Genomic DNA, 23,327 nt, shown 5'->3' on the forward strand with positions numbered 1-23,327 from the left:
ACAGCTCATGTGCATGTTTTGTGTTGAAATAAAACCAAAAAACTGTGAAAAATTAATTTTCCTATAACTTTTGAGATGGAGTCAGGGGGTGGGTCCAAACTCATTCTTTTGTGAATCAGAATATCTAGTTAATACGAATATCTGAGGCTGGGCTTGGTAGCACACGCTTGTGATCTCAGAACTTTGGGAACCTGAGGAGGGCAGATCTCTAGAGCCCAGGAGTTCAAGACCAGCCTGGGCAACATGGTGAGACCCGTCTCTACAAAAAACACCAGCCTGTAGTCCCAGTTACTTGGGAGGCTGAAGTGGGCCGATTGTGTGAGCCCAGGAGGTTGAGGCTGCAGTGAACCGAGATCCACACACCAATGCACCTCAGCCTGGGCTACAGAGCAAAACTGTCACACACACACAAAAAGGCTATTCTTGCCCTATTAAATGGTCTTGGTATGCCTGTTGAAAATCAATAGACCATAAGTGTATTGGTTTATTTATTCTATTAATTGATCTATATGTCTATCCCTATGCCAATACCACATTGGTTTTTGCTTTTGTTTTGTAATTATTAGACTTTATTTTTTAGAAGAGTGCTAGATTCACAGAAAAACTGAGCAAAAAGTACTGAGAGTTTCCACATACTCCCTCCTCCACCATTAACAGCCCCAGTTGGTATGGTAAATTTGATATAATCAATAAACCAACACTGACATATCATTATCAACCAAAATCCATAGGGTTCACTCTGTGTTGTACCTTCTGTGAATTTTGACAAATATATAATGACATATCTGTAACATTATGGTATCATACAGAATAGTTTTACTGCCCTAAAAATCTTCTGATCCCTACCTATTGATCCCTCCCTCCTCACTAACTACTGGCAACCACTGAACTTTTTTACTATCTCCGTAGTTTTGCCCTCTTCAAAATGTCATATATTTGGAATAATACAGTGTGCACCCTTTCCAGACTGGCTTCTTTCACTTAGTAATATGCATTTAAGTTTCCTCCATGTCACTGTGGCTTGCTAGGTCAGTTTTGTTGTTTTTTTTTTTTTGAGACAGGGTTTCACAGTAGCAAGATCTTTAAAAACAGGCAATAAAATTTTAATTTGATAAGAGAATTTCAGGAAGACAAAAAAAAAAAAAAAAACCCCTAGTTATTTGCAAAGCAAAAGAGCATACTAACCCTTTATAAGTATTTTGGTAAAGAAAAGTACCAGGGGGCCAGGCACCGTGGCTCATGCCTGTAATCCCAGCACTTTGGGAAACTGAGGTGTGTGGATCATTTGAGCCAGGAGTTCAAGACCACCTTGGGCAACACAGCAAGACCCTGTCTTTACAAAAACTATAAGCCTGTAGTACCAGCTACTCGTGAGGCTGAGGTGGAAGGATGGCTTGAGCCTAGGCGTCCAAGGCTGCAGTGAGCTATGATCATGCCACTGTACTCTAGCCTGTGCAACAGGGCAAGACCCTGTCTCTATTTTTTAAAAATTAAGAAATTAAAAAAAGAAATATTGTGAGAATTAGCAAAATATGACACAGAGACATAAAGTGAGGACACACTATTGGAAAAATGGCACCAATTGACTTGCTTGACACAGGGTTGACAGAAATATTCAATTTGTAAAAAATGCATTATCTGTGAAGTACAATAAATCGAAGCTCCATAAAACAAGGCATGCTTATATACATTACCACTAACTAAGTCACTATGTTGTATATTAGATTTCCAGAACTTACTGACCCTATCTAACAGTTTCAGTACCCTGTAATCTACATATCTCCATTCCTCCACCCCCATGACAACCCAGCCTCTGGCAGCCACCCTTCCATTTGCTGCTTCTATGTGTTTAATATTTTTAGATTCCACACATAAGTGAGATCATGCCTTTCTGTGGCTGGCTTATATCACTTAGCATAATGTCTTCCAGGTTCATCCATGTTGTCACAAATGACAGGATTTCCTTCTTCTTTAAGGCTTAATAGTATTTCATTGTGTATGTCTATCTATCTATCTATGTATCTATGTATGTATGTATCTATCTATACATATGTCACGTTTTCTTTATCCATTCATCCATTGACAGACACTGATATGGTTTGGCTCTGTGATCCCAGGCAAATTTCATCTTGTAGCTCCCATAATTCCCATGTGTTGTGGGAGGGACCCAGTGGGAGATAATTGAATCATGGGGGTGGGTTCTTCCCATGCTGTTCTCATGAGAGTGAATAAGTCTCATGAGGTCTGATGGTTTTAAAAATGGGAGTTTCCTTGCACACACTCTTTCTCTTTGTCTGTTGCCATCCATGTAAGACGTGACTTGCTCTGTCTTGCCTTCCTTCATGACTGTGAGCCTTCCCTAGCCATGTGGAACTGTAAGTCCATTAAGCCCCTTTCTTTTGTAAATTGCCCAATCTTGGGTATGTCTTTATCAGCAGCGTGAAAATGGACTAATACAGTAAATTAGTACCAGTGGAGTGGGGTGCTGCTGAAAAGATACCCAAAAATGTGGAAGTGACTTTGGAACTGGTAACAGACAGAGGTTGGAACAGTTTGGAGGGCTCAGAAGAAGACAGGAAAACGTGGAGAAGTTTGGAACTCCCTAGAGACTTGTTGAATAGTTTTGATCAAAATGCTGATAATGATATGGATAATGAAATCCAGGCTGAGGTGGTCTCAGATGGAGATGAGAAACTTGTTGAGAACTGGAGCAAAAGTGACTTGGGTGCTGTTACAGGCATTCCATTTTATAAGGGAAGCAGAGTTCTGAAAATTTGCAGCCTGACAATGCGATAGAAAAGAAAATCCCATTTTCTGAGGAGAAATTCAAGCCAGCTGCAGAAATTTGCATAAGTGGCTGGGCACGGTGGCCTGTAATCCTGGCACTTTGGGAGGCCAAGGTGGGTGGATCACAAGGTCAGGAGTTCGAAACCAGCCTGGCCAACATGGTGAAACCCAGTCTCTACTAAAAATACAAAAATTAGCCGGGTGTGGGGGTGCATGCCTGTAGTCCCAGCTACTCAGGAGGCTAAGGCACAATAATTGCTTGAACCCAGGATGCGGAGATGGCAGTGAGCCAAGACATGCCATTGCACTCCAGCCTGGGCAATAGAGTGAGACTCTGTCTCAAAAAAAAAAAATTGCGTAAGTAATGAGGAGCTGAATGGTAATTCCCAAGAGAATGGGGAAAATGTTGCCAGGGCATGTCAGAGGTCTTCATGGCAGCCCCTCCCATCACAGACCTGGAGGCCTAGGAGGAAAAAATGGTTTCATGGACTGGGCCCAGTGTTCCAAAGCCGTGTGCAGCCTAGGGCCTTGGCACCCTGCTTCCCAGCCACTCCAGCCATGGCTGAAATGGATCAATATAGAGCTTGGGCCATGGCTTCAGAGGGTTCAAACCCCAATCCTTGGCCACTTCCACATGGTGGTGAGCCTGCAAGTTCACAGAAGATTTGGGGTTTCTGAACCTCCACCTAGATTTCCAAAGATGTGTAGAAATGCCTGGATGCCCAGGCAGAAGTTTGCTGCAGGGGTGGGCCCTCATGGAGAACTGCTGCTAGGGTAGTATGGAAGGGAAAGGTAGAATCAGAGCCCCTACACAGAGTCCTTAGTGGGGCACCACCTAGTGGAGCTGTGAGAAGAGGGCCACCGTCTTCCAGGCCCCAGAATGATAGATCAACTGACAGCTTTCACCATTCACCTGGAAAAGCTGCAGACACTCAATCCCAGCCTGTGAAAGCAACCAGGAGGGGGGCTATACCCTGTAAAGCCACAGGGGTGGAGCTCACTTCTTGCATCTGCATGGCCTAGATGTGAGACATGGAGTCAAAGGTGATCATTTTGGAGCTTTATGATTTGACTGCCCTGCTTTCTTTGTGGTTACCATGAGCCTAACATAAAATATCTTATCACAGTCTATTTTAAGTTGACACTAGCTTAACTTTGATCACAAGAACTTTGCATTTTAACTTTTCTTCCCATATTTTATGTTATTCATGTTACAATTTATATGTTGTCTATCCATGACCAAATTATTATAGTTATATTTTAATACATAAAAAACCTTCAGACTACAGTTAAAAGTGATTTATGTACCCCCATTACTATATTAGAGTACTCTGAATTTGACTATTTTTACCCTTACAGTGAATGTTATACTTGCATATGTTTTCATTTTGTTAGTTATTATTCTTTTGTTTCAATACAAAGAACTCCCTTTAGCATTTCTTGTAAGGCAGATGTAGTGGTGATGAACTCCCACAGGTTTTTTTGTGTTTTGGGTTTTTTTGTTTTGTTTTGTTTTGTTTTTTGGCTAGGTTCTTATCTCTCCTTTATTTCTGAAGGACAGCATTACTGACCTTCAGAACAGTATAGTATTGTTAGTTGGCAGGTATAGTATTCTTAGTCAGGTATAGTATTTTTAGTTGGCAGGTTTTTTTCATCTTTCAACATTTTGAATATATTCCCATGGTTTCCTGGCCTGCAAGGTTTCTACTGAGAAATGCACCAATAATCTCATGATGGTTCCCTTGTATGTAATGAGTTAGTTTTCTCTTGCTGCTTTCAAAATTCTTTCTATCTTTGACTTTTGATGATTTGATTATAATGGGCCTCAGTGAAGATCTCTTTATATTTAATCTATTTGGGATTCTTTGGGTTTCATGGATTTGGATGTTCATTTCCCTTCTAAATTTGGGGAGTTTTCTGTCATTGTTTCTTTAAATAAATTTTCTGCCCCCTTCTCTTTCACTGTTCCTTCTGGAGCTCCCATAATGTATATATTAGTTTGTTTGATGATATCCCATGATTCCTGTAGGCATTCTTCAGTTTTTTTTCTTTTTGTTTTTTTTCATTGTTGTTGTTGAGACAAAGTCTCACTCTGTCACCCAGGCTGGAGTGCAGTGGCACAATCTTGGTTCACTGCAAACTCTGCCTCCCAGATTCAAGCAATCCTCCTGCCTCAGCCTCTCTAGTAGCTGGGACTACAGGCACACACTACCATGCCTGGCTAATTTTTGTATTTGTATTTTTTATTTTCTGAGACAGAGTGTCGTTCTGTTGCCCAGGCTGGAGTACAATAGTGCAACCTCTGCTTACTGCAACCTTTGTCTCCCAGGATTAAGCGATTCTTGTGCCTCAGCCTCCTGAGTAGCTGGGATTATAGGCATGCACCACCACACCCAGCTAAGTTTTGTATTTTTAGTAGAGACAGGGTTTTGCCATGTTGGCCAGGTTGGTTTCGAACTCCTGACCTCAAGTGATCCACCCACCTTGGCCTCCCAAAGTGCTGGGATTACAGGTGTGAGCCACTGTGCCCAGCCCAGGTACCTTATTTTCAGGGAGCACACTGTGAAAGGAATTCTTTATCAAATCTCGGCTTTTTTTTAAGGTGATAAATGAGTCCCTCACAATATTACAATATATCTCCCTTGAGAAAAGTTGGATTGGTTATTTTCATTCCCATACACATAGGCCTTCTCATTATAATTTCATAAGGGGACAATTGATGTTTTCCCAAAGGGATGGATTGGAGTGTATGCAGCACTAGTGGGAGTGCTTTGGGCCAGAGGAGGTGAAATGCCTCTGTGAACTTAGCCAATTTGCATAAGTAACGAGGAGCCAAATGTTAATTATCAAGACAATGGGGGAAAATGTCTCCAGGGCATGACAGAGGTCTTCACGGCAGCCCCTCCCATCACAACCTGGGAGGCCTAGGAGAAAAAAATGGTTTCATGGGCCAGGGCCAGGGCCTTGCTGCTTGGTGCCCTGTGCCCCAGCCATGGCTAAAAGGGGCCAATGTACAGCTCAGGCCATTGCTTCAGAAGGTCCAATCCCCAAGCCTTGATGGCTTACAAGTGGTCTTGTGCCTGCAGATGCAAAGATGGCAGGAATTAAGGATTGGGAACCTCCACCTAGATTTCACAGGATGTACAGAAACACCTGGATGTCTAAGCAGAGGTGTGCTGCAGGGGTGGAGCCCTCATGGAGAACCTCTGCTAGGGCAGTGTGGAAGGGAAATTTGGGGTGGAAACCCCTACACAGAGTCCCCACTGGGACACTGCCTAGTGGAGCTGTGAGAAGAGGGCTACCATTCTCCAGGCCCTAGAATGACAAACCCACTGACAGCTTGCACCTTGTACCTGGAAAAGTCACAGACACTCAACATCAGCCTGTGAAAGCAGCTAGGAGGGAGTCTGTACCCTGCAAAGCCATGGAGGTGGAGCTGCCCAAGACCATGGGAACTCACCACTTGCATCACTGTGACCTGGATGTGAGACATGGAGTCAAAGGAGATTATTTTGCAGCTTTAAGATTTGACTATCCCACTGGATTTTGGACTTGCATAGGGCCTTTAGCTCCTTGATTTTGGCCAATTTCTCTCTTTTGGAATGGGTATATTTACTGAATGCCTGTACTCACATTGTATCTAGGAAGTAACTAACTTGCTTTTGATTTTACAGGTTCATAGGTGGAAGAGGCTTGCCTTGTCTCAGATGAGACTTTGGACTATGAACTTTTGAGTTAATGCTGAAATGAGTTAAGACTCTGGGAGACTGTTGGGAAGGCATGATTGTGTTTTGAAATGTGAGGACAGGAGACTTGGGAGGGGCCAGGGACAGAATGATATTGTTTGACTGTGTCCCCACCCAAATCTCATCTTGAATTGTAGCTCCCATAATACCCACATGTTATGGTATTACGGGAGGGACCCAGTGAAGGTAACTGAATCATAGGGGGCCAGTTTTCCCATGCTTTTCTCATGACAGTGAATAAATCTCATGAGATCTGATGATTTTATAAAAGGCAGTTCCCCTGCACACACTCTCTTGCCTGCCACCATGTAAGACATGCCTTTGCTCCTCCTTTGCCTTCCGCCATGATTGAGAGGCCTCCCCAGCCATGTGGAACTGTGAGTTTATTAAACCTCTTTTTCTTTATAAATTACCCAGTCTCAGGTATTTCTTAACAGCAGTAAGAAAATGGACTAATACAATGTTTTTGCAAGGGAACAAATGCTGGAAAATCCTCTTCCACCATCTTGCTGATGTCACTGCTCCCACTTTTGATTACTGTAACTTTATAGTAAGTTTTAAAATATGCCTGCCTGCCTGCCTGCCTGCCTGCCTGCCTGCCTGCCTGCCTTCCTTCCTTCCTTCCTTCCTTCCTTCCTTCCTTCCTTCCTTCCTTCCCTCCTTCCTTCTCTCCTACCTTCCTTCCTTTTTCTTCCCTCGGTGGCCCAGGTTGGAGTATAGTCGGCTCGCTGCAGACTCCCTGCCTCCGGCTCCCGTGATTCTCTTCCCTGGCCTGCGGGCTGCCTGGGATTGCCGGCACGTGCCACCACCCCTGCCTGGTTTTTCTCCTTTGGCTGAAGGCACGGTTTTGCCACGTTGGCCAGGCTGGTCTCCAGCTCCTGACCTCAAGTGGTCTGCCTGCCTCGGCCACCTGAGGTGCTGGGACTGCAGACAGAGTCTCGCTCACTCGGTGCTCGGTGTTGCCCGGGCTGGAGTGTGGTGGCATGGTCTTGGCTCGCTGAAGCCTCCGCCTCCCAGCCACCTGCCTTGGCCTCCCAGGGTGCTGGGATTGCAGCCTCTGCCTGGCCGCCACCCCGTCTGGGAGGTGGGGTGCGTCTCTGCCTGACTGCCCATCATCTGGGATGTGAGGAGCACCTCTGCCCGACCGCCCCGTCTGGGAGGTGAGGAGCACCTCTGCCCAGCCGCCAGCCTGTCTAGGAAGTGAGGAGCGTCTCTGCCTGGCCGCCCATCGTCTGGGATGTGAGGAGCGCCTCTGCCCAGCCGCCCATCATCTGGGATGTGAGGAGTGCCTCTGCCCGGCCGCCACCCCGTCTAGGAAGTGAGGAGCGCCTCTGCCCGGCCGCCCCGTCTGGGAAGTGAGGAGCGCCTCTGCCCAGCCACCCCATCTGGGAAGAAGTGAGGAGCGTCTCTGACCGGCTGCCCCGTCTGGGAAGTGAGGAGCGCCTCTGCCCGGCGCCCATCGTCTGGGATGTGAGGAGCGCCTCTGCCCGGCTGCCCATCGTCTGGGATGTGAGGAGCGCCTCTGCCCGGCTGCCCATCGTCTGGGATGTGAGGAGCGCCTCTGCCCGGCCGCCCCGTCTGGGAAGTGAGGAGCGCCTCTGCCCGGCCGCCCCGTCTGGGAAGTGAGGAGCGCCTCTGCCCGGCCGCCCCGTCTGGGAAGTGAGGAGCCCTCTGCCCGGCCGCCCCGTCTGGGAAGTGAGGAGCGCCTCTGCCCGGCCGCCCCGTCTGGGAAGTGAGGAGCGCCTCTGCCCGGCCGCCCCGTCTGGGAAGTGAGGAGCGCCTCTGCCCGGCCGCCCCGTCTGGGAAGAAGTGAGGAGCGCCTCTGCCCGGCCGCCCCGTCTGGGAAGTGAGGAGCGCCTCTGCCCGGCCGCCCCGTCTGGGAAGAAGTGAGGAGCGCCTCTGCCCGGCCGCCCCGTCTGGGAAGTGAGGAGCGCCTCTGCCGGCCGCCCCGTCTGGGAAGAAGTGAGGAGCGCCTCTGCCCGGCCGCCCCGTCTGGGAAGAAGTGAGGAGCGCCTCTGCCCGGCCGCCCCGTCTGGGAAGTGAGGAGCGCCTCTGCCCGGCCGCCCCGTCTGGGAAGAAGTGAGGAGCGCCTCTGCCCGGCCGCCCTGTCTGGGATGTGAGGAGCGCCTCTGCCTGGCCGCCCATCGTCTGGGATGTGAGGAGCGCCTCTGTCCGGCCACCCATCGTCTGGGATGTGAGGAGCGCCTCTGCCCGGCCGCCCATCGTCTGGGATGTGAGGAGCGCCTCTGCCCGGCCGCCCATCGTCTGGGAAGTGAGGAGTGCCTCTGCCCAGCTGCCACCCTGTCTGGGAAGTGAGGAGCTTCTCTGCCCGGCGGCCCCGTCTGGGAAGTGAGGAGCGTCTCTGCCTGGCCACCCCGTCTGGGAAGTGAGGAGTGTCTCTGCCCGGCCGCCCCATCTGGGAAGTGAGGAGCGCCTCTGCCCGGCCGCCCCATCTGGGATATGGGGAGCGCCTCTGCCCGGCTGCCCCGTCTGGGAGGTCTACCACGGAGGCCAGAAGCAATGTGGGGGCTGGACGTGGTGGCCCACGCCTGTAGTCCCAGCACTCTGGGAGGCCGAGGTGGGTTGATCACTTGAGGCTAGGAGTTCGAGACCAGCCTGGCCAACATGGCAAAACATATGAAAAATACAACAGACAAACCAACCAACCAACCCAGCGACAACAAAACAGGTCTACCCTGGAGTCATACTCTAATTTTTTCTATTTTCCTCCCTTTCTGATCCTTTGTCCCACTTTCTTTTTCTTCCTCTTCCTTCTCCTTCTTCTTTGTCAAATAGAGGATTGAGTTATTATCATTGATCCATACAAAGTCCCTCTCTCATTTATTTTCTTCAATTCCCACCCCCCATTTCTACTCCCCGTCTTCCCATGTGCAACCTTCCTAATATGTTTGATATGCATCTTTTTGTTTGTATGTATTTTTAGAAAATGTTTATTGTTTTGTGTGCAAAAAAAAAATTAATAAAAAAAGAAAATAAAATATGGAAGTGTGGGACAGGTACAACGGCTCATGCCTGTAATCCCAGCACTTTGGGAGGCTGAGGCAGGTGGAGTACTTGAGCTCAGGAGTTCGAGACCAGCCTGGACAACATGGCAAAACCCTATCTCCACCAGAAATACAAAAAAACAGTGGTGTGGTCATGCATGCCTGTGGTCCTAGCTACTCAGAAGGCTGAGATGGGAGGATCACTTGAGCCCAGGAGGTGGAGGTTGCAGTGAACCAAGATTGCGCTACTGCATTCCAGCCTGGATGACAGAGTAAGACCCTGTTTCAATTTAAAAAAAAAAATCCGGAAGTATGAGTCCTCCAATTTTGTTGTTTTTCAAATTGTCTTAGCTATTGGGGATCTCTCACAAGTCCACATTAATTTGAGGATTGGCTTTTCCATTTCTATGAATAAAGCTATTATAATTTTGATAGGGATTGTATTGAATTTGTAGATTGCTTTGAGGAGTATTGTAATTTGACAATTTTAAGTCTTTCAACCCATGAACTGGAATGCGTTGCCATTTATTTAGGTCTTCCTTAGTTTCATTCAGCAATGTTTTGTAGTTTTTGTATAAATCTTGCATTTTTTGGCTAAATTTATCCCATGTATTTTATTCATTTTGATGTTCTTATAAATGAAATTTATTAATTTCCTTTTGGATTATTTATTACTAGTGCACATAAATAAGGTTGCATTTTTAATATTCTGCCTCCTACAACCTTAGTAAACTCATTTATTAGCTGTAATAGTTTTTTTTTGTGGATTCCTTAGGATTTTCTAGATATAAGATCATGTTATATGCAAGTAAAGATAGTTTTACTCCTTCCTTTCCAGTCTGGGTGCCTTTTTTCTTTTTCTTACCTAATTGTTCTGGCTATTGCCCCCAGTATAATGTTGAATATAAGTACCCAAAGTAGACATCTTTGTCTTACTCACCTGTTTTGGGTATAGCACCTAAAATAATCATATGAATCATTTCCTAAAGACTGCAGTTCTCCCCAACCTCTATGGTTAATGACCAACTATTTATTGTCCAGATTTCAACATATTTCTTACTGCTAGACTCCTTGCTGCCTCATTCTACATCCTCGACCTACTACTTGCTGTCTTGTTTTCTCAATACTGGATTGCTCCTATTAACTGCACTTGGATTTTTCACGTGAACCCCTAATTTATCTGTTTCAACTCAATTATGAAACTGCTAGAAGAGGTTGGTGGACATTCCACATGGACAGATATAAAATTATCACCTTGGAGAATGCAAAATAAACTTATTAGGGCACTCTCCTCCCCACATTGTTCAAGAGCTTTGGTGTATTTCTCAATTCATAGATTGGTTCTGCTTCCAAAATCCAAGGAGAATGACAACTGGAGAAGTTTTTAGTAGATTTTTTTTTTTTTTTTTTTTACCAGATCCCACTGGTGCTCAAGGTAGTCATAAAAGTTACACCTTTATTTCTTAGTTCACAATTCATTCATTTTTGTTTTTTGAGACAGCATCTCACTCTGTCACCTAGGCTAGAGTGCAGTGGCATGATCATGGCCCACTGCAGCCTCAACCACCCAAGCATAAGGGATCCTCTTGCCTCAGCCTCCCAAGTAGCTGGGATCACAGGCATGCACCACCACATCTGGCTAATGGCTATTTTTTTTGTTTTGTTTTTTGTAGAGATGGAGTCATGTTCTGTTGCTTGACCCGGTTTATTCTTCATTGCTTAGCTATTGTTCTCCAAAGCACGACTGTAAAAATGGGGCCGGGTCTTGAAGAGTTTTCTGCATCAGCCACGCTCTGTTAAAAATTTTTGTTCCATAAATTTTTTTTCCTTTTCAGAGACAAGGTCTTATTCTGTCACCAAGGCTGGAGTGTAGTGGTGCGATCATAACTCACTTCAGCCGCCTCAAGCTCCTGGGCTCAAGTGATCCTCCCTCTTCAGCGCTCCTGAGTAGCTGGAACTACAGGCACATGTCACCATGTCCAGCTAATTAAAAAATTTTTTTTTGTAGAGACAGGGTCTCACTATGTTGCCCAGGCTGGTCTTGAACTCCTGGCCTCAAGCAATTCTCCTGCCTTGGCCTCCTAAAGTGCTGGGATTACAGGCATGAGCAACTGCACCTGGTTTTACATAAATTTTTTTATTTAAAAAAACAAGGTGTAATTCACATATGAAATTAACAATTTTAAAGTGAAATTTTCATCGACATTTAGTATAAGTACTATGTTGTGTGACTACTACCTGTATCTAGTCCCAAAACATTTTCACCACCCCAAAAGGAAACTCCATACCAATTAAGCAGTTACTCTCTATTGCCCCCTTCCCTTGGCCTCTGGCAGCCCCCAATCTGCTTTCTATCTCTACAGATTTACCTATTACAGACATTATTTATAGAAATGGAATCATAAAATAGGTGACCTTTTGTGTCTGCCTTCTTTCACTTAGCACAACGTTTTTGAGGTTCATTCATATTTTAGCATGTATCAGTACTTCATTCCTTTTTATAGCTGAATCATATTCTATTGAATGCATATACCATATTGTGTTTATCCATTCATTAGTTGATAGACATTTGGTTTCCACCTTTTGGCTATTATGAATAATGCTGCCATGAACATATATGTACTTCCTTGAATTCATAGGCTTTCTTTTTTTTTTTTTTGAGATGAAGTTTCACTCCTGTTGCCCAGGCTGGAATGCAATGGAGCGATCTCAGCTCACTGCAGCCTCTGTCTCCCAGGTTCAAGCGATTCTCCTGCCTCAGCCTTCCAAGTAGCTGGGACTACAGGTGCCCGCCACCACGCCCAGCTAATTTTTTTTTTTTGTATTTTTAGTAGAGACAGGGTTTCACCATGTTAGCCAGGATGGTCTCGATCTCCTGACCTTGTGATCTGCCTGTCTCAGCCTCCCAAAGTGCTGGGATTACAGGAGTGAGCCATTGCGCCTGGCCTATATGAGTTTATTAAGTATTAACTCACATGATCACAAGGTCCCACAATAGGCCATGTACAAGCTGAGGAACAAGGAGAGCCAGTCTGAGCCCCAAAACTGAAAAACTTGGAGTCTGATGTTCAAGGGCAGGATGCATCCAGCTTGAGAGAAAGATGTAGGCTGGAAGGCTAGACCATTCTAACCTTTTCACATTTTTTCTGCCTGCTTTGTATTCGCCAGCAGCTGATTAGATGGTGCCCACCCAGATTAAGGGTGGGCCTGCCTTCCCTATCCCACTGACTCAAATTTTAATCTCCTTTGGCAACACCCTCACAGACACACCAAGGATCAATACTTTGCATCCTTCAATCCAATCAAGTTGACACTCAGTATTAACCATCACAAGTCCATCCCTTGTCAACTTGAACCCATACACATCTCCTGAGATCATACGTAATCTTCAAATAAAGAAAATAAGATCAGAATTCCGCCTAACATAATACAACTATCCTTCCCCAATCCAAATGCTATTACATAAAGTTAACAATACTTAAATGCTGCCATGAAGTCAATAAATCTTAAGTCACATAATAAAGGAAAAAGGAAATAAAATGAAGATATTTTCTTAGTACAAGTGTATACCTGTACAAACATGTTTTTAACAAAAGAAGGAAATACTCATGACAATTACAGTTCTTGTTTCTGCAACTGGTCACGTGGTCATAGCTGGTATTGATGACGGTCTTCTTCTGCTACCCATTCTGTATTCCCTTTGCCTTCATCAAGCAGCTCAGCAGGTCATGGTTTTTTTTCCTGGTGGGGTGACCCAAACTTTCATTTCTGAAGGGTCTGGGCCATTTATAGTCCTGCTTGGATTGGGCTGCTGTAGTTTCCCATCGACCTTAACCACAGGGTATGATAATACTGAGGCGTCCTAATGGATCTCCTGTGAATACTGTGGAGTACTAGACTGATTTCACCTTGATAATCTGGTCAATCACACCAGCCAACACTAACTCCCTTCTTAGGCTGTTGACTTAAAGGTAGGAGAAGCACAAAATGTCCAGGTGGCAATCTTAACTTCCCATTTAATGGAATCATTGTTGTGTCTCCTGGTGGCAGCATTCCTCCCTCTGGAACTAAGACCTCTAGGCCATCAGAACATAATGTCACAGGAACAGGAAGCAAATATTTGCTAGTGGATCATTAGGCGTTATGGTGAGTAGTGCCACTTCCACTTCTACCCCTTGATTCCTGGACCCATGAATCCTGGCTATGGGAGAAACAGTACCATATATTAAACACTGATTCAGAGCATACACAACCTTCTGGAGAACTTTGCCCCAGCCCTGCAAAGTATTGTCACCTAGTTGGCATTGTAATTGTGACATCAAAAGGCCATTCCATTGTTCTATCAATCCAACTGCTTCAAAATGATGGGGAACATGGTAAGACCAGTGAATTCCATGAGCATGAGCCCACTGCCACACTTCTTTAGCCATAAAGTAAGTACCTTGTTCAGAGGCAATGCTGTGTGGAATACCACGATGGTGGATAAGGCATTCTGTGAGTCCATGGATGGTAGTCTTGGCAGAAGCATTGTGTACAAGATAGGCAAACCCATATCCAGAGTAAGTTTCTATTCCAGTGATGACAAACCTCTGCCTTTTCCATGATGGAAGAGGTTCAGTATAATCACCCTGCCATCAGGTAGCTGGCTTATCACCCTGAGGAATTGTGCCGTATCAAGGGCTCAGTGTTGGTCTCTGCTGCTGGCAAATTGGGCACTCAGCAGTGGCCGTAGCCAGGTCAGCCTTGGTGAGTGGAAGTCCCTGTTGCTGAGCCCATGAATAACCTCCATCCCTCCCACCATGGCCACTTTGTTCACGGGCCCATTGGATGATGACAAGGGTGGTTGGGAAAAGAGGCTGAGTGGTGTCCACAGAACGAGTTATCCTATCCACTTGATTATTAAAATCCTTCTCTGCTGAGGTCACCCACTGGTGAGCACTTCACAGTTTTTGACCATTCAGAGAGGTCCATCTACGTACCTCTTCCCCAAATTTTATTGTCACCAATTTTCCAATCATGCTTCTTCCAAATCCTTGACCATCCAGCCAAACTACTGGCTACGGCCCATGAATCAGTATATAATCACACATCTGGCCATCTCTCCTTCCATGCAAAGCGCACATCCAGGTGCACTGCTCGAAATTCTGCCCACTGGGAAGATTTCCCTTTATTGCTGTCCTTCACGGATGTCCTAGAAAGGGGCTGTAGTGCTGCAGCTGTCCACTTTCATGTGGTGCCTGCATATCATGCAAAACCATCTGTGAACCAGACCCTAGTCTTCTCTTCCTCTGTCAACTGATCATGATCATAGGGAACTCCCCATGAGGCCATTGGTGCAGGCTAGGGGAAAGAAGGAAGGGTGGCATGAGTGGAGACCATGGGCATTTGAGCCACTTCCTCATGTAACTTATTCCTCAGGTGCCTTCAGGACCTGCTAGAGCCCGATCATGCATATACCACTTCCATTTGATGTTGGAATGCTGCTGTCCATGACCCACTTTATGGCTAGATGGGTCAAAAAGCACCCAGTTCATGATAGGCAGTTCAGGTCACATGAACTCAAATGTTCAGTTTCCACCAAAGCCCAGTAACAGGCTAAGAGCTGTCTCTCAAAAGGAGAGTAGTTATCTGCAGAAGATGGCAGGGCCTTGCTCCAAAATCCTAGAGGCCTCCACTGTGATTCATTTATAGGGCCCTGCCAAAGGCTCCAAATAGCATCCCTATCTGCCACTGACCCCTCAAGCACCATTGGATCTGCTGGGTCATATGGCCCAAGTGGCAGAGCAGCTTGCAAAGCAGCCTGGACTTGTTGCAGCGCCTTCTCCTATTCTGGACCCTACTTCTGGTACCAAAATCCGTATTAGTCAGGGTTCTCTAGAGGCACGGAAGTAATAGGATATATGTATGTGTGTGTGTGAGTGTGTGTGTGTGTGTATTTGTGTGTGTGTGTGTAGGGGAGTTTATTAAGGTTTTTTTTTGTTTTTTTTTTTGAGACAGAGTCTCTGTCACCAGGCTGGAGTGCAGTGGCATGGTCTCGGCTCTCTGCAACCTCCGCCTCCTGTGTTCAAGCAATTCTCCTGCCTTAGCCTCCTGACTACGCACCTGTAGTCCCAGCTAATTTTTGTATTTTTAGTACAGACGGGGTTTCCCCATGTTGGCCAGGATGGTCTCCATCTCTTGACCTTGTGATCCTCCGAGTACCTGGGATTATAGGCGCCTGCCACCATGCCGGGCTAATTTTTGTATTTTTAGTAGAGACGGGGTTTCACCATGTTGGTCTGGCTGGTCTCTAACTCCTGATCTCAGGTGATCCGCCCACCTCGGCCTCCCAAAGTGCTGGGATTACAGGTGTGAGCCACCTCACCTGCCTATTAAGTATTAACTCACATGATCACAAGGTCCCATAATAGGCCATCTGCAAGCTGAGGTGCAAGGAGAGCCAGTCCAAGTCCCAAAACTGAACCTGGAGTCTGATGTTGGAGGGCAGGAAGGGGGTAAACACACAGGAGAAGGATGTAGGCTGGGAGGCTAGGCCAGTCTCATCTTTTCAGGTTTTTCTGCCTGTCTTATATTCACTGGCAGCTGATTAGATGGTGCCCACTCAGATTAAGGGTGGGTCTGCCCTTCCCAGCCCACTGACTCAAATGTTGGCAATACCCTCACAGACACACCCAAGACCAATACTTTGCATCCTTCAATACCATCAAGTTGACAGTATTAATCATCACCAGCCCTATGAAATAAAAAGTTTCATGATCCCTTTCTTCCCAGAATTATGAATGCCAATTTACTTGCTCTACATTTACACAACTTCAATGACCTGGGGTAGGTAGGTATGCAGTGTTTTGTCACTTCCCCATTGTCCATATCCACTTGTGTCCCTGGCCATGGCCAACTAATTTACAGGTTGAAACATTTCCCAGCACTTTGGAAGGCTGTGTGGTGGGAGGATTGCTTAAGGTGAGGAGTTCAAGACCAACCTGGGCAACACAGTGAGACCCCTGTGTCTATAAAAAGTAAAATTAGCCAGGTGTGGTGGCACATGCCTGTGGTCCTGGCTACTTGGGTGGCTGAGCCCAGGAGGTTGAGGTTACAGTGAGCCATGATCATGCTGCTACACTCCAGCCTGGGTGACAGAGCAAGATCTTATCTCAAAAAAACAAAACAAAACGAAACACATTGTACTAGACTGTCTTAGTATTTGAAGTTTGAACAGATACACAGAAAAGACAGGGAAGCCACCTACAATGCATTCTAGAAAGAACATCATGCTGCTGAGGATCATGGAAGTACCCTGGTTCCCATTGTCAAGCTTAGTTGTTCAGCTCTTCCTTAAGTTATATAAACTATCCCAGAATTCTTCTAAATTCCCCAACCCCTTTAATTTGGTTTAAATTAGCCAAATTAGGTTAATGTTGCATATAACCAAAACTTAAGGGAGATAAATCGGTTGGGAGAATGTGTTGTAACCAGCAGTCTGTCAAGAAACTGTTGCATTTTTAGGTAGTTTTATCAAGCTGAGAAGGGGTGAAATGAGTGAGACTTACCTGACTTTCAAGACATCTATTTTTCAAACCATTTGTTTTCACTTCTTTACTGTGTTATCACCATCCTCCCAGGACTTTACACCAGAAATCTGAAGGTCACCACTGATACCATCTTCCCCCTTTGCTCCTACATCTAATCATTAGTTACATCTGCCAGGTTCCATATCTTGAGTATGTCTTTTCATTCCCACTATTACTGCCTTAGTTCAGGTTACTACTTTTCTTACACATTACATTACTATGGGCTTTTAAATGGCTTCTGTGCCTTTATCTACTCACAAACTATTCTTCATGCTGCAGTTAGAAGTGTTCTAAGCCAAAAATATTCACCTTCCAAAATGAAGATCTAATTATGTTCACAAGTCCTCTCCTTCTTCACCCATTCCTCACCTCTAGCATTAATCTAACACTAAGTTAATCAAGGTAATGGGGTAGAAGGTTATGGGTAACTCCAAATCACACTTTAAATGAACTCTAGTCAAAGTACTGAATACAATGGATTTAAACTTGCTTAGTAAAACTACCTCTAATAATTTAGGAATAAATTTGCCTTCTGTGAAAGCCATCCCAAAGTATAAAAATAGTATAAGTACAGGTATTTAGGCTCACAAAATATCGTTATGACTGAAAAACTGGCAAAGGTTTTTAGTTTGTTTTGCCTCTTAGTTGAGCTCTCTTTCTGTAACAAATGGAAAGAGAAGCACACAAATTCAAGAAAGGAGACTCTAACAGACTGAGGATATTGTGGCTTTCAAAAAGGACAGAACATTTTAGACGATATGAAGGAAATGTACCCCATTACTAAGAATTCACTCTATTCGACAGATATATACACCCTTCAGCAAGTGCTCCTAAGGATGAGAGGAGAGTAAGTTTTTTTCATCTAACAGTCTCTATCAACACTCTTCCTAAATGCTTAACAACATGCTTCCTAATGCTTAACAACAGTCTAAAGAACACACTGGCTACTCATACCTCCCATAGGCAGAGATCTTGTCCTTTTTGTCCTGCTGTATCTCAGGTAATCAGCAATCACTTAGCGGATGCTAATATATTTGCGAATTCCTCTGGAGCCTCTAAAGACCATATCATGAATCATCAATTCAAATGCCTACAGGAGTCGGGCAGGTGATATGCAGGAGGAAATAGAGTCATTTAGGGCCCATAACAAAGGGGAGAGAGGCCGGGCGCGGTGGCTCACGCCTGTAATCCCAGCACTTTGGGAGGCCGAGGCAGGCGAATCATTTGAGGTCAGGAGCTCGAGACCAGCCAGACCAACATGGTGAAACCCCGTCTGTACTGAAAATACAAAAAAATTAGCCGGGCGTGGTGGTGCATGCCTGTAGTCCCAGCTACTCGGGAGGCTGAGGGAGGAGAATCACTTGAACCCAGGAGGCGGAGGTTACAATGAGACGAGATCGCGCCACTGCACTCCAGCGTGGCCGACAGCGAGACTGTCTCAAAAAACAAAACAAAAACAAAGGATAGAGTACATAAGCCATCTCCAGGCTAGTTTCTTTAACTAGTCTTCATATAAAGGGTCCTGTTCTATCCCTACAAAATACAAAACAGTTCCTCGTGTCTTCCTTCAAATATACTGCAGTCTTTAGCTCATCAGAGTAGCTGAGTTAGTCCAAGGCGTAATCCCAAAAGCGAAACTGAATGTCAGAATTGATCTCATTTCAACACTCATTCCAGAAGTAAAAACTTCTGCAAGTTCAGCTTTTGACTATGAATTCTTCAGCGCGACTTTTGCAGAGAGCTCTGTTCCAAGAAGCTGGCGCCTTAACACGAGCTATCTACCGAAGCACAAGGGGAGGCTGGCTTGGGTCCAGATTCGGCGGGAGAGTGGAAACGCGACGCTGGCCGACTTCAGCCACAAAGGCAATTTCTGCCCAGGGATAGCGTTCCTAAGAGGGAGACGAGACAGCGCCAGGCTCGGGCGTAGGGGCAAGAAAACCCAGAGCTAAAGCACCTCTCGGAAGGCCCAAGCTCAGGGCTCAGTCACCCTCCCAGCTCGGAGCCGGCGCTGGAACACAGTGGCGCGAGGAGAAACCCCTAGAGACCGGGAAAAGGCAGACGTAGCGGCTGACGCTGCCCAGATGCTAGGCGCCGAGAGGATTCTGATTGTCACCGTAGAACCCGTGAGGGGGCGGGGCGGAGCTGTGCCTCAAAGCGCCTGCGCGGAGAGCCAGCTCTCAGGGACCAGGCTGGGAGGCGCCAAAGAGGAAGGCGGGGCGCGGGAGACCCAGTGCATACGCAGGCGCACTCGGCGATCCCGGCTTTTCAGCGCGCAGTTCTCTCACAGGCCTCGGGAGGCCGGGGCGGGGATAAATGCGGAGGGACGGTACAGCTTTAGCTCTCTGCTCGCCGCCGCCGCTGTCGCTGCCACCTCCTCTGATCTACGAAAGTCATGTTACCCAACACCGGGTAAGGGGGTGGGGGCGGCGCGGGGAGAGACCCGGTCGGGCGAAGGGCGCGTCTCGGTGGGGCCGCTGCTGATCGCCCGGGCTGGCTGGCCCGGCGGTGGGAGGTCAAGGATACTGCCTGGGCACCCTCTGAGCTCTGTTCCGCGCTGGGCGCTGTGCACCGAGAATCTGCGGTAACACGTGAAAAGGAACACAAAGTTTTGTATTATAGGATGGCAGCAGTGTAGAAACCTCTTCCACGGGTAAAGGGCCGAGGGGGAGTCACCACGCCGCCCCCAGTGCCGGCCCTCCCTGGGTTTAGCAGGAGTGCGTGCCTGGCCGAATGCGTGTGACTTCTAGGTGAAAGGTCGCAGGAGCAGCTCCAGAGTTTAAAGAGTTTTCACTTGTTCCTGACGCTCAATTCTAGAGTAATAATGGAGTGTTTAAAAAATGATTTCCAAATTAGAAATAAATTAAACCGATCTTAAAACATAGGTATCTTTGGGGGATTTTTTTTCACCTTAAATTGTGTTAAAATACGTATAAAATTTGCCATCTTAACCATTTTTAAAGTGTACACTGAAGTAGTGTTAAGTAGATTCATATCGTTGTGCAGTCAATCTCCAGAACTTTTTTCATCTGCAAGCTGAAACTCTACCTATGAAACAACTCCTCTTCCCCACCTCCGCTTGTACACTGGCAACCACCATTCTACTTTCTGGTTTATGTAAGGTCTGGGTATCTTGAGTTGAGTGACGTGTTGTCAGATTTTGTAATTTGCCTGAAACATGCAGGCATATAGCCAAAGACTTAAAACAGTTCAAAGAGTATAGGGTAAAAAGTGAGTCTTCCCATCCCTAAAGTCTAGTTCCCCAGTTACTTATGTTTCTATTTCGTGCACGTGTGAACATATTTTGTATACATCCGGATACACACACACACACACACACATACACCCTTTCTTAAAAATGGCAGCAGACTCTATTCTTGGTCTTGCTACTTTTAGTTGGTATGTCTTGGGACATTCTTTCTTTTTTTTAAAGACAGGGTCTCCCATGTTGCCCAGACTGGCCTGTAGCCTCGAACTCCCAGGCTGATGTTCCTCCCTTCTTAGCCTCTGGAGTACTTAGGATTACAGGCATGCACCCCTGTGCCCAGGGACATACATTTTTAGTACATGCAGATCTTCCGCCTCCTTTTTTTTTTTCTTTTGAGATGGAGTCTCGTTCTGTCTTCCAGCCCGGAGTGCAGTGGCGTGATCTCCTCCCACAATTCTCCTGCCTCGGCCTCCCGAGTAGCTGGGACTTCAGGTGCGTGCCACCACGCCCTGCTGATTTTTTTGTATTTTTAGTACAGACGGGGTTTCACCAGGATGGTCTCGATCCCCTGACCTCGTGATACGTCCGCCTCGGCCTCCCAAAGTGCTGGGATTACAGGCGTAAGCCACTGCGCCTGGCCCCTCCTTTTTAATGGTTGCATAATATTCTGTAACAGTTTGAGTATCCATTACCCAAAATGCTTGGTTCCAGACGTGTTCGGATTTCAGATTTTCAGATTTGGTTTGCTCAACCTGTATATGAATATACCTTTGTTTATTTAACCTGTTCCCTATTGTTGGATACTAGACTGTTTCCCGTTTTTTGGATACTCTTTTTGCTTCCATAATTATACTTGTATTTATCTATTTGCACATATGTAAATGTATATGTAGGATAAACTCCTGGAAGTGAAATTGCTGGATCAAAGAGTAAATGTGGCTGGGCACAGTGGCTCACGCCTGTAGTCCCAGCACTTTGGGAGGCCGAGGCAGGCGGATCACTTGAGGTCAAGAGTTCGAGACCAGCCTGGCCAACATGGTGAAACGCCGTCTCCACTAAAACTACAAAATTACAAAAATTACAAATACAAAAATTAGCTGGGCCTGGTGGCAGGCACCTGTAATCCCAGCTACTCAGGAGGCTGAGGCAGGAGAACCTCTTAAACCTGGGAGGCGGAGGTGACAGTGAGCCGAGATCATGCCACTGCCCTGCCCTCCACCCTGGGTGAGAGAGTGAGACGCTGTCTCAAAAAGAAAAAAGAGTAAATGCACTTTATATTTTGATAGATATTGCCAGATGACCCTCCAGAAGGGTTGCACACCCAAAAGGATAAATGAGATCCCCTAATCCCACTTGTTGGCTAACCACAAAATAGTTAATGATGAAAATCTAATTAGAGAAAAAAGTGTCACCTCATTATTATTAAAATTTGCATTTATTTTATCACAAGTGTGGATTTGGATCTCTTTGTGTATTTAAACCAGGGACAATTTGATCCCCAAAGGACATTTGGTAATATCTGAGGACATTTTTGATAGTCACAATTGAACGGGGATGCTAATGGCATCTCGTGAGTAGAGTACAGGGATGCTGGTGCACATCCTACAATTCACAAGCATTCTGTACAACAAAGAATTATGTAGTCCAAAAGGTCAGTAGTGCAGAGGTTGAGAAACCCTGGTTTAAAGCCATCTATATATCTTTATATTTGTCTGGCTTGACAAATGAGGTTTTTGATTAATCTCTGAGGGCCCTGTGTATTTTAAAAATTTGTCTTTTATCACATTACAAATATTTTCCACAGTTTTTCATGTTGCATCTGGACTTTGATTATACTATTTATTTAACATGGAAAACATGTTTTTGTGAAGCCAGAGTTACCAGTCTCTTAAGGCTTTTGCATTTTTGTGATAAGCCCTTTGAGTTAAACCAAGATCTTTTTTTTTTTTTTTTTTTAAGATGGAGTCTTGCTCTGTAAGCCTTTGAGTTAAACCAAGATCTTTCTTTCTTTCTTTCTTTTTTGAGATGGAATCTTGCTCTGTTGCCCAGGCTTGAGTGCAGTGGTGCGATCTCGTTTCACTGCAACCTCTGCCTCCCAGGTTTAAGTGAGTCTCCTGCCTTAGCCTCACAAGTAGCTGGGATTACAGGCGCACACCACCATGCCTGGCTAATTTTTGTAACTTTAGTAGAGATGGGGTTTCACCACGTTGGCCAGGCTGGTCTCAAACTCCTGACCTCAAGTAATCCTCCTGACTTGGCATCCCAACATGCTGGGATTACAGGTGTGAGCCACCGTGCCTGGGCAGATCTTTTTATAATTAGTTTTCTTCTAATATTTTTATGGTCTTATAGTTTTGTATTTTTCAAATATATTTGTATTGTCTATATTTTTTATAGTCAGATTTTTTATTCCCCTGAGATTTGTTTCAGGAAGTGAGTTAGGAAGCCCACTTGACTTTTCTTCAGATGGCTGCTCATTTGTCCTAGCAGCATTGACCTAATAGTTAATCTTTTCTCTTCTGTTCGAAATTCTACCTCTGTCGTATATTAAATTCTTGTACATATAGAGGTCTGTTTCTGGACTTTCTGCTCTGCTACTTTAGTCTCTAGTCATGTACCAGTACCAAACTGTTTAATTAATTAATTAATTGAGACATCTCTGTCACCCAGGCTGGGGTGCATTGGCACCATCATAGGTCCCTGCAGCCTTGATCTCCTGGGCTTAAGCAGTCCTCCCAGCTCATCTTCCCAATTAGGTGGGACTACAGACATGCGCCATAATGCCTGGCTATTTAAAAAAAAATTTTTTGTAGAGGAGTCTCACTTTGTTGCCCAAGCTGGTCTCAAACTCCTGGGCTCAAGTGATCCTCCTGCCTCAGCCCCCGAAGTGCTAGGATTACAGATGTGAGCCACTGTACCCATCCCAAACTATTTTAATTGCTCTAGTTTTAGAAAATGTTTTAATATGTGGGAAAGCTAGTTCCCACCACATTTGGATTATTTTTCAGAATTTTCC

General features: G+C 45.6%; 1 protein-coding gene across 1 annotated transcript in view; it reads left to right on the forward strand.

The window, feature by feature from the left end:
* The first annotated feature begins 19,311 nt into the window (after positions 1-19,311).
* The window catches only part of HSDL2 (hydroxysteroid dehydrogenase like 2), an 89,664-nt gene continuing 85,648 nt past the window's right edge, over positions 19,312-23,327 (forward strand). Inside the window, exon 1 of the mRNA XM_003264004.4 lies at positions 19,312-19,515. Within this exon, the coding sequence (XP_003264052.1) occupies positions 19,499-19,515 (17 nt within the window). The 5' untranslated portion in view covers positions 19,312-19,498. The remainder of the gene's footprint in view (positions 19,516-23,327) is intronic.

Source organism: Nomascus leucogenys, chromosome 8 (genome assembly GCF_006542625.1).
Source record: "Nomascus leucogenys isolate Asia chromosome 8, Asia_NLE_v1, whole genome shotgun sequence".
Taxonomy (NCBI): Eukaryota; Metazoa; Chordata; class Mammalia; order Primates; family Hylobatidae; genus Nomascus; species Nomascus leucogenys.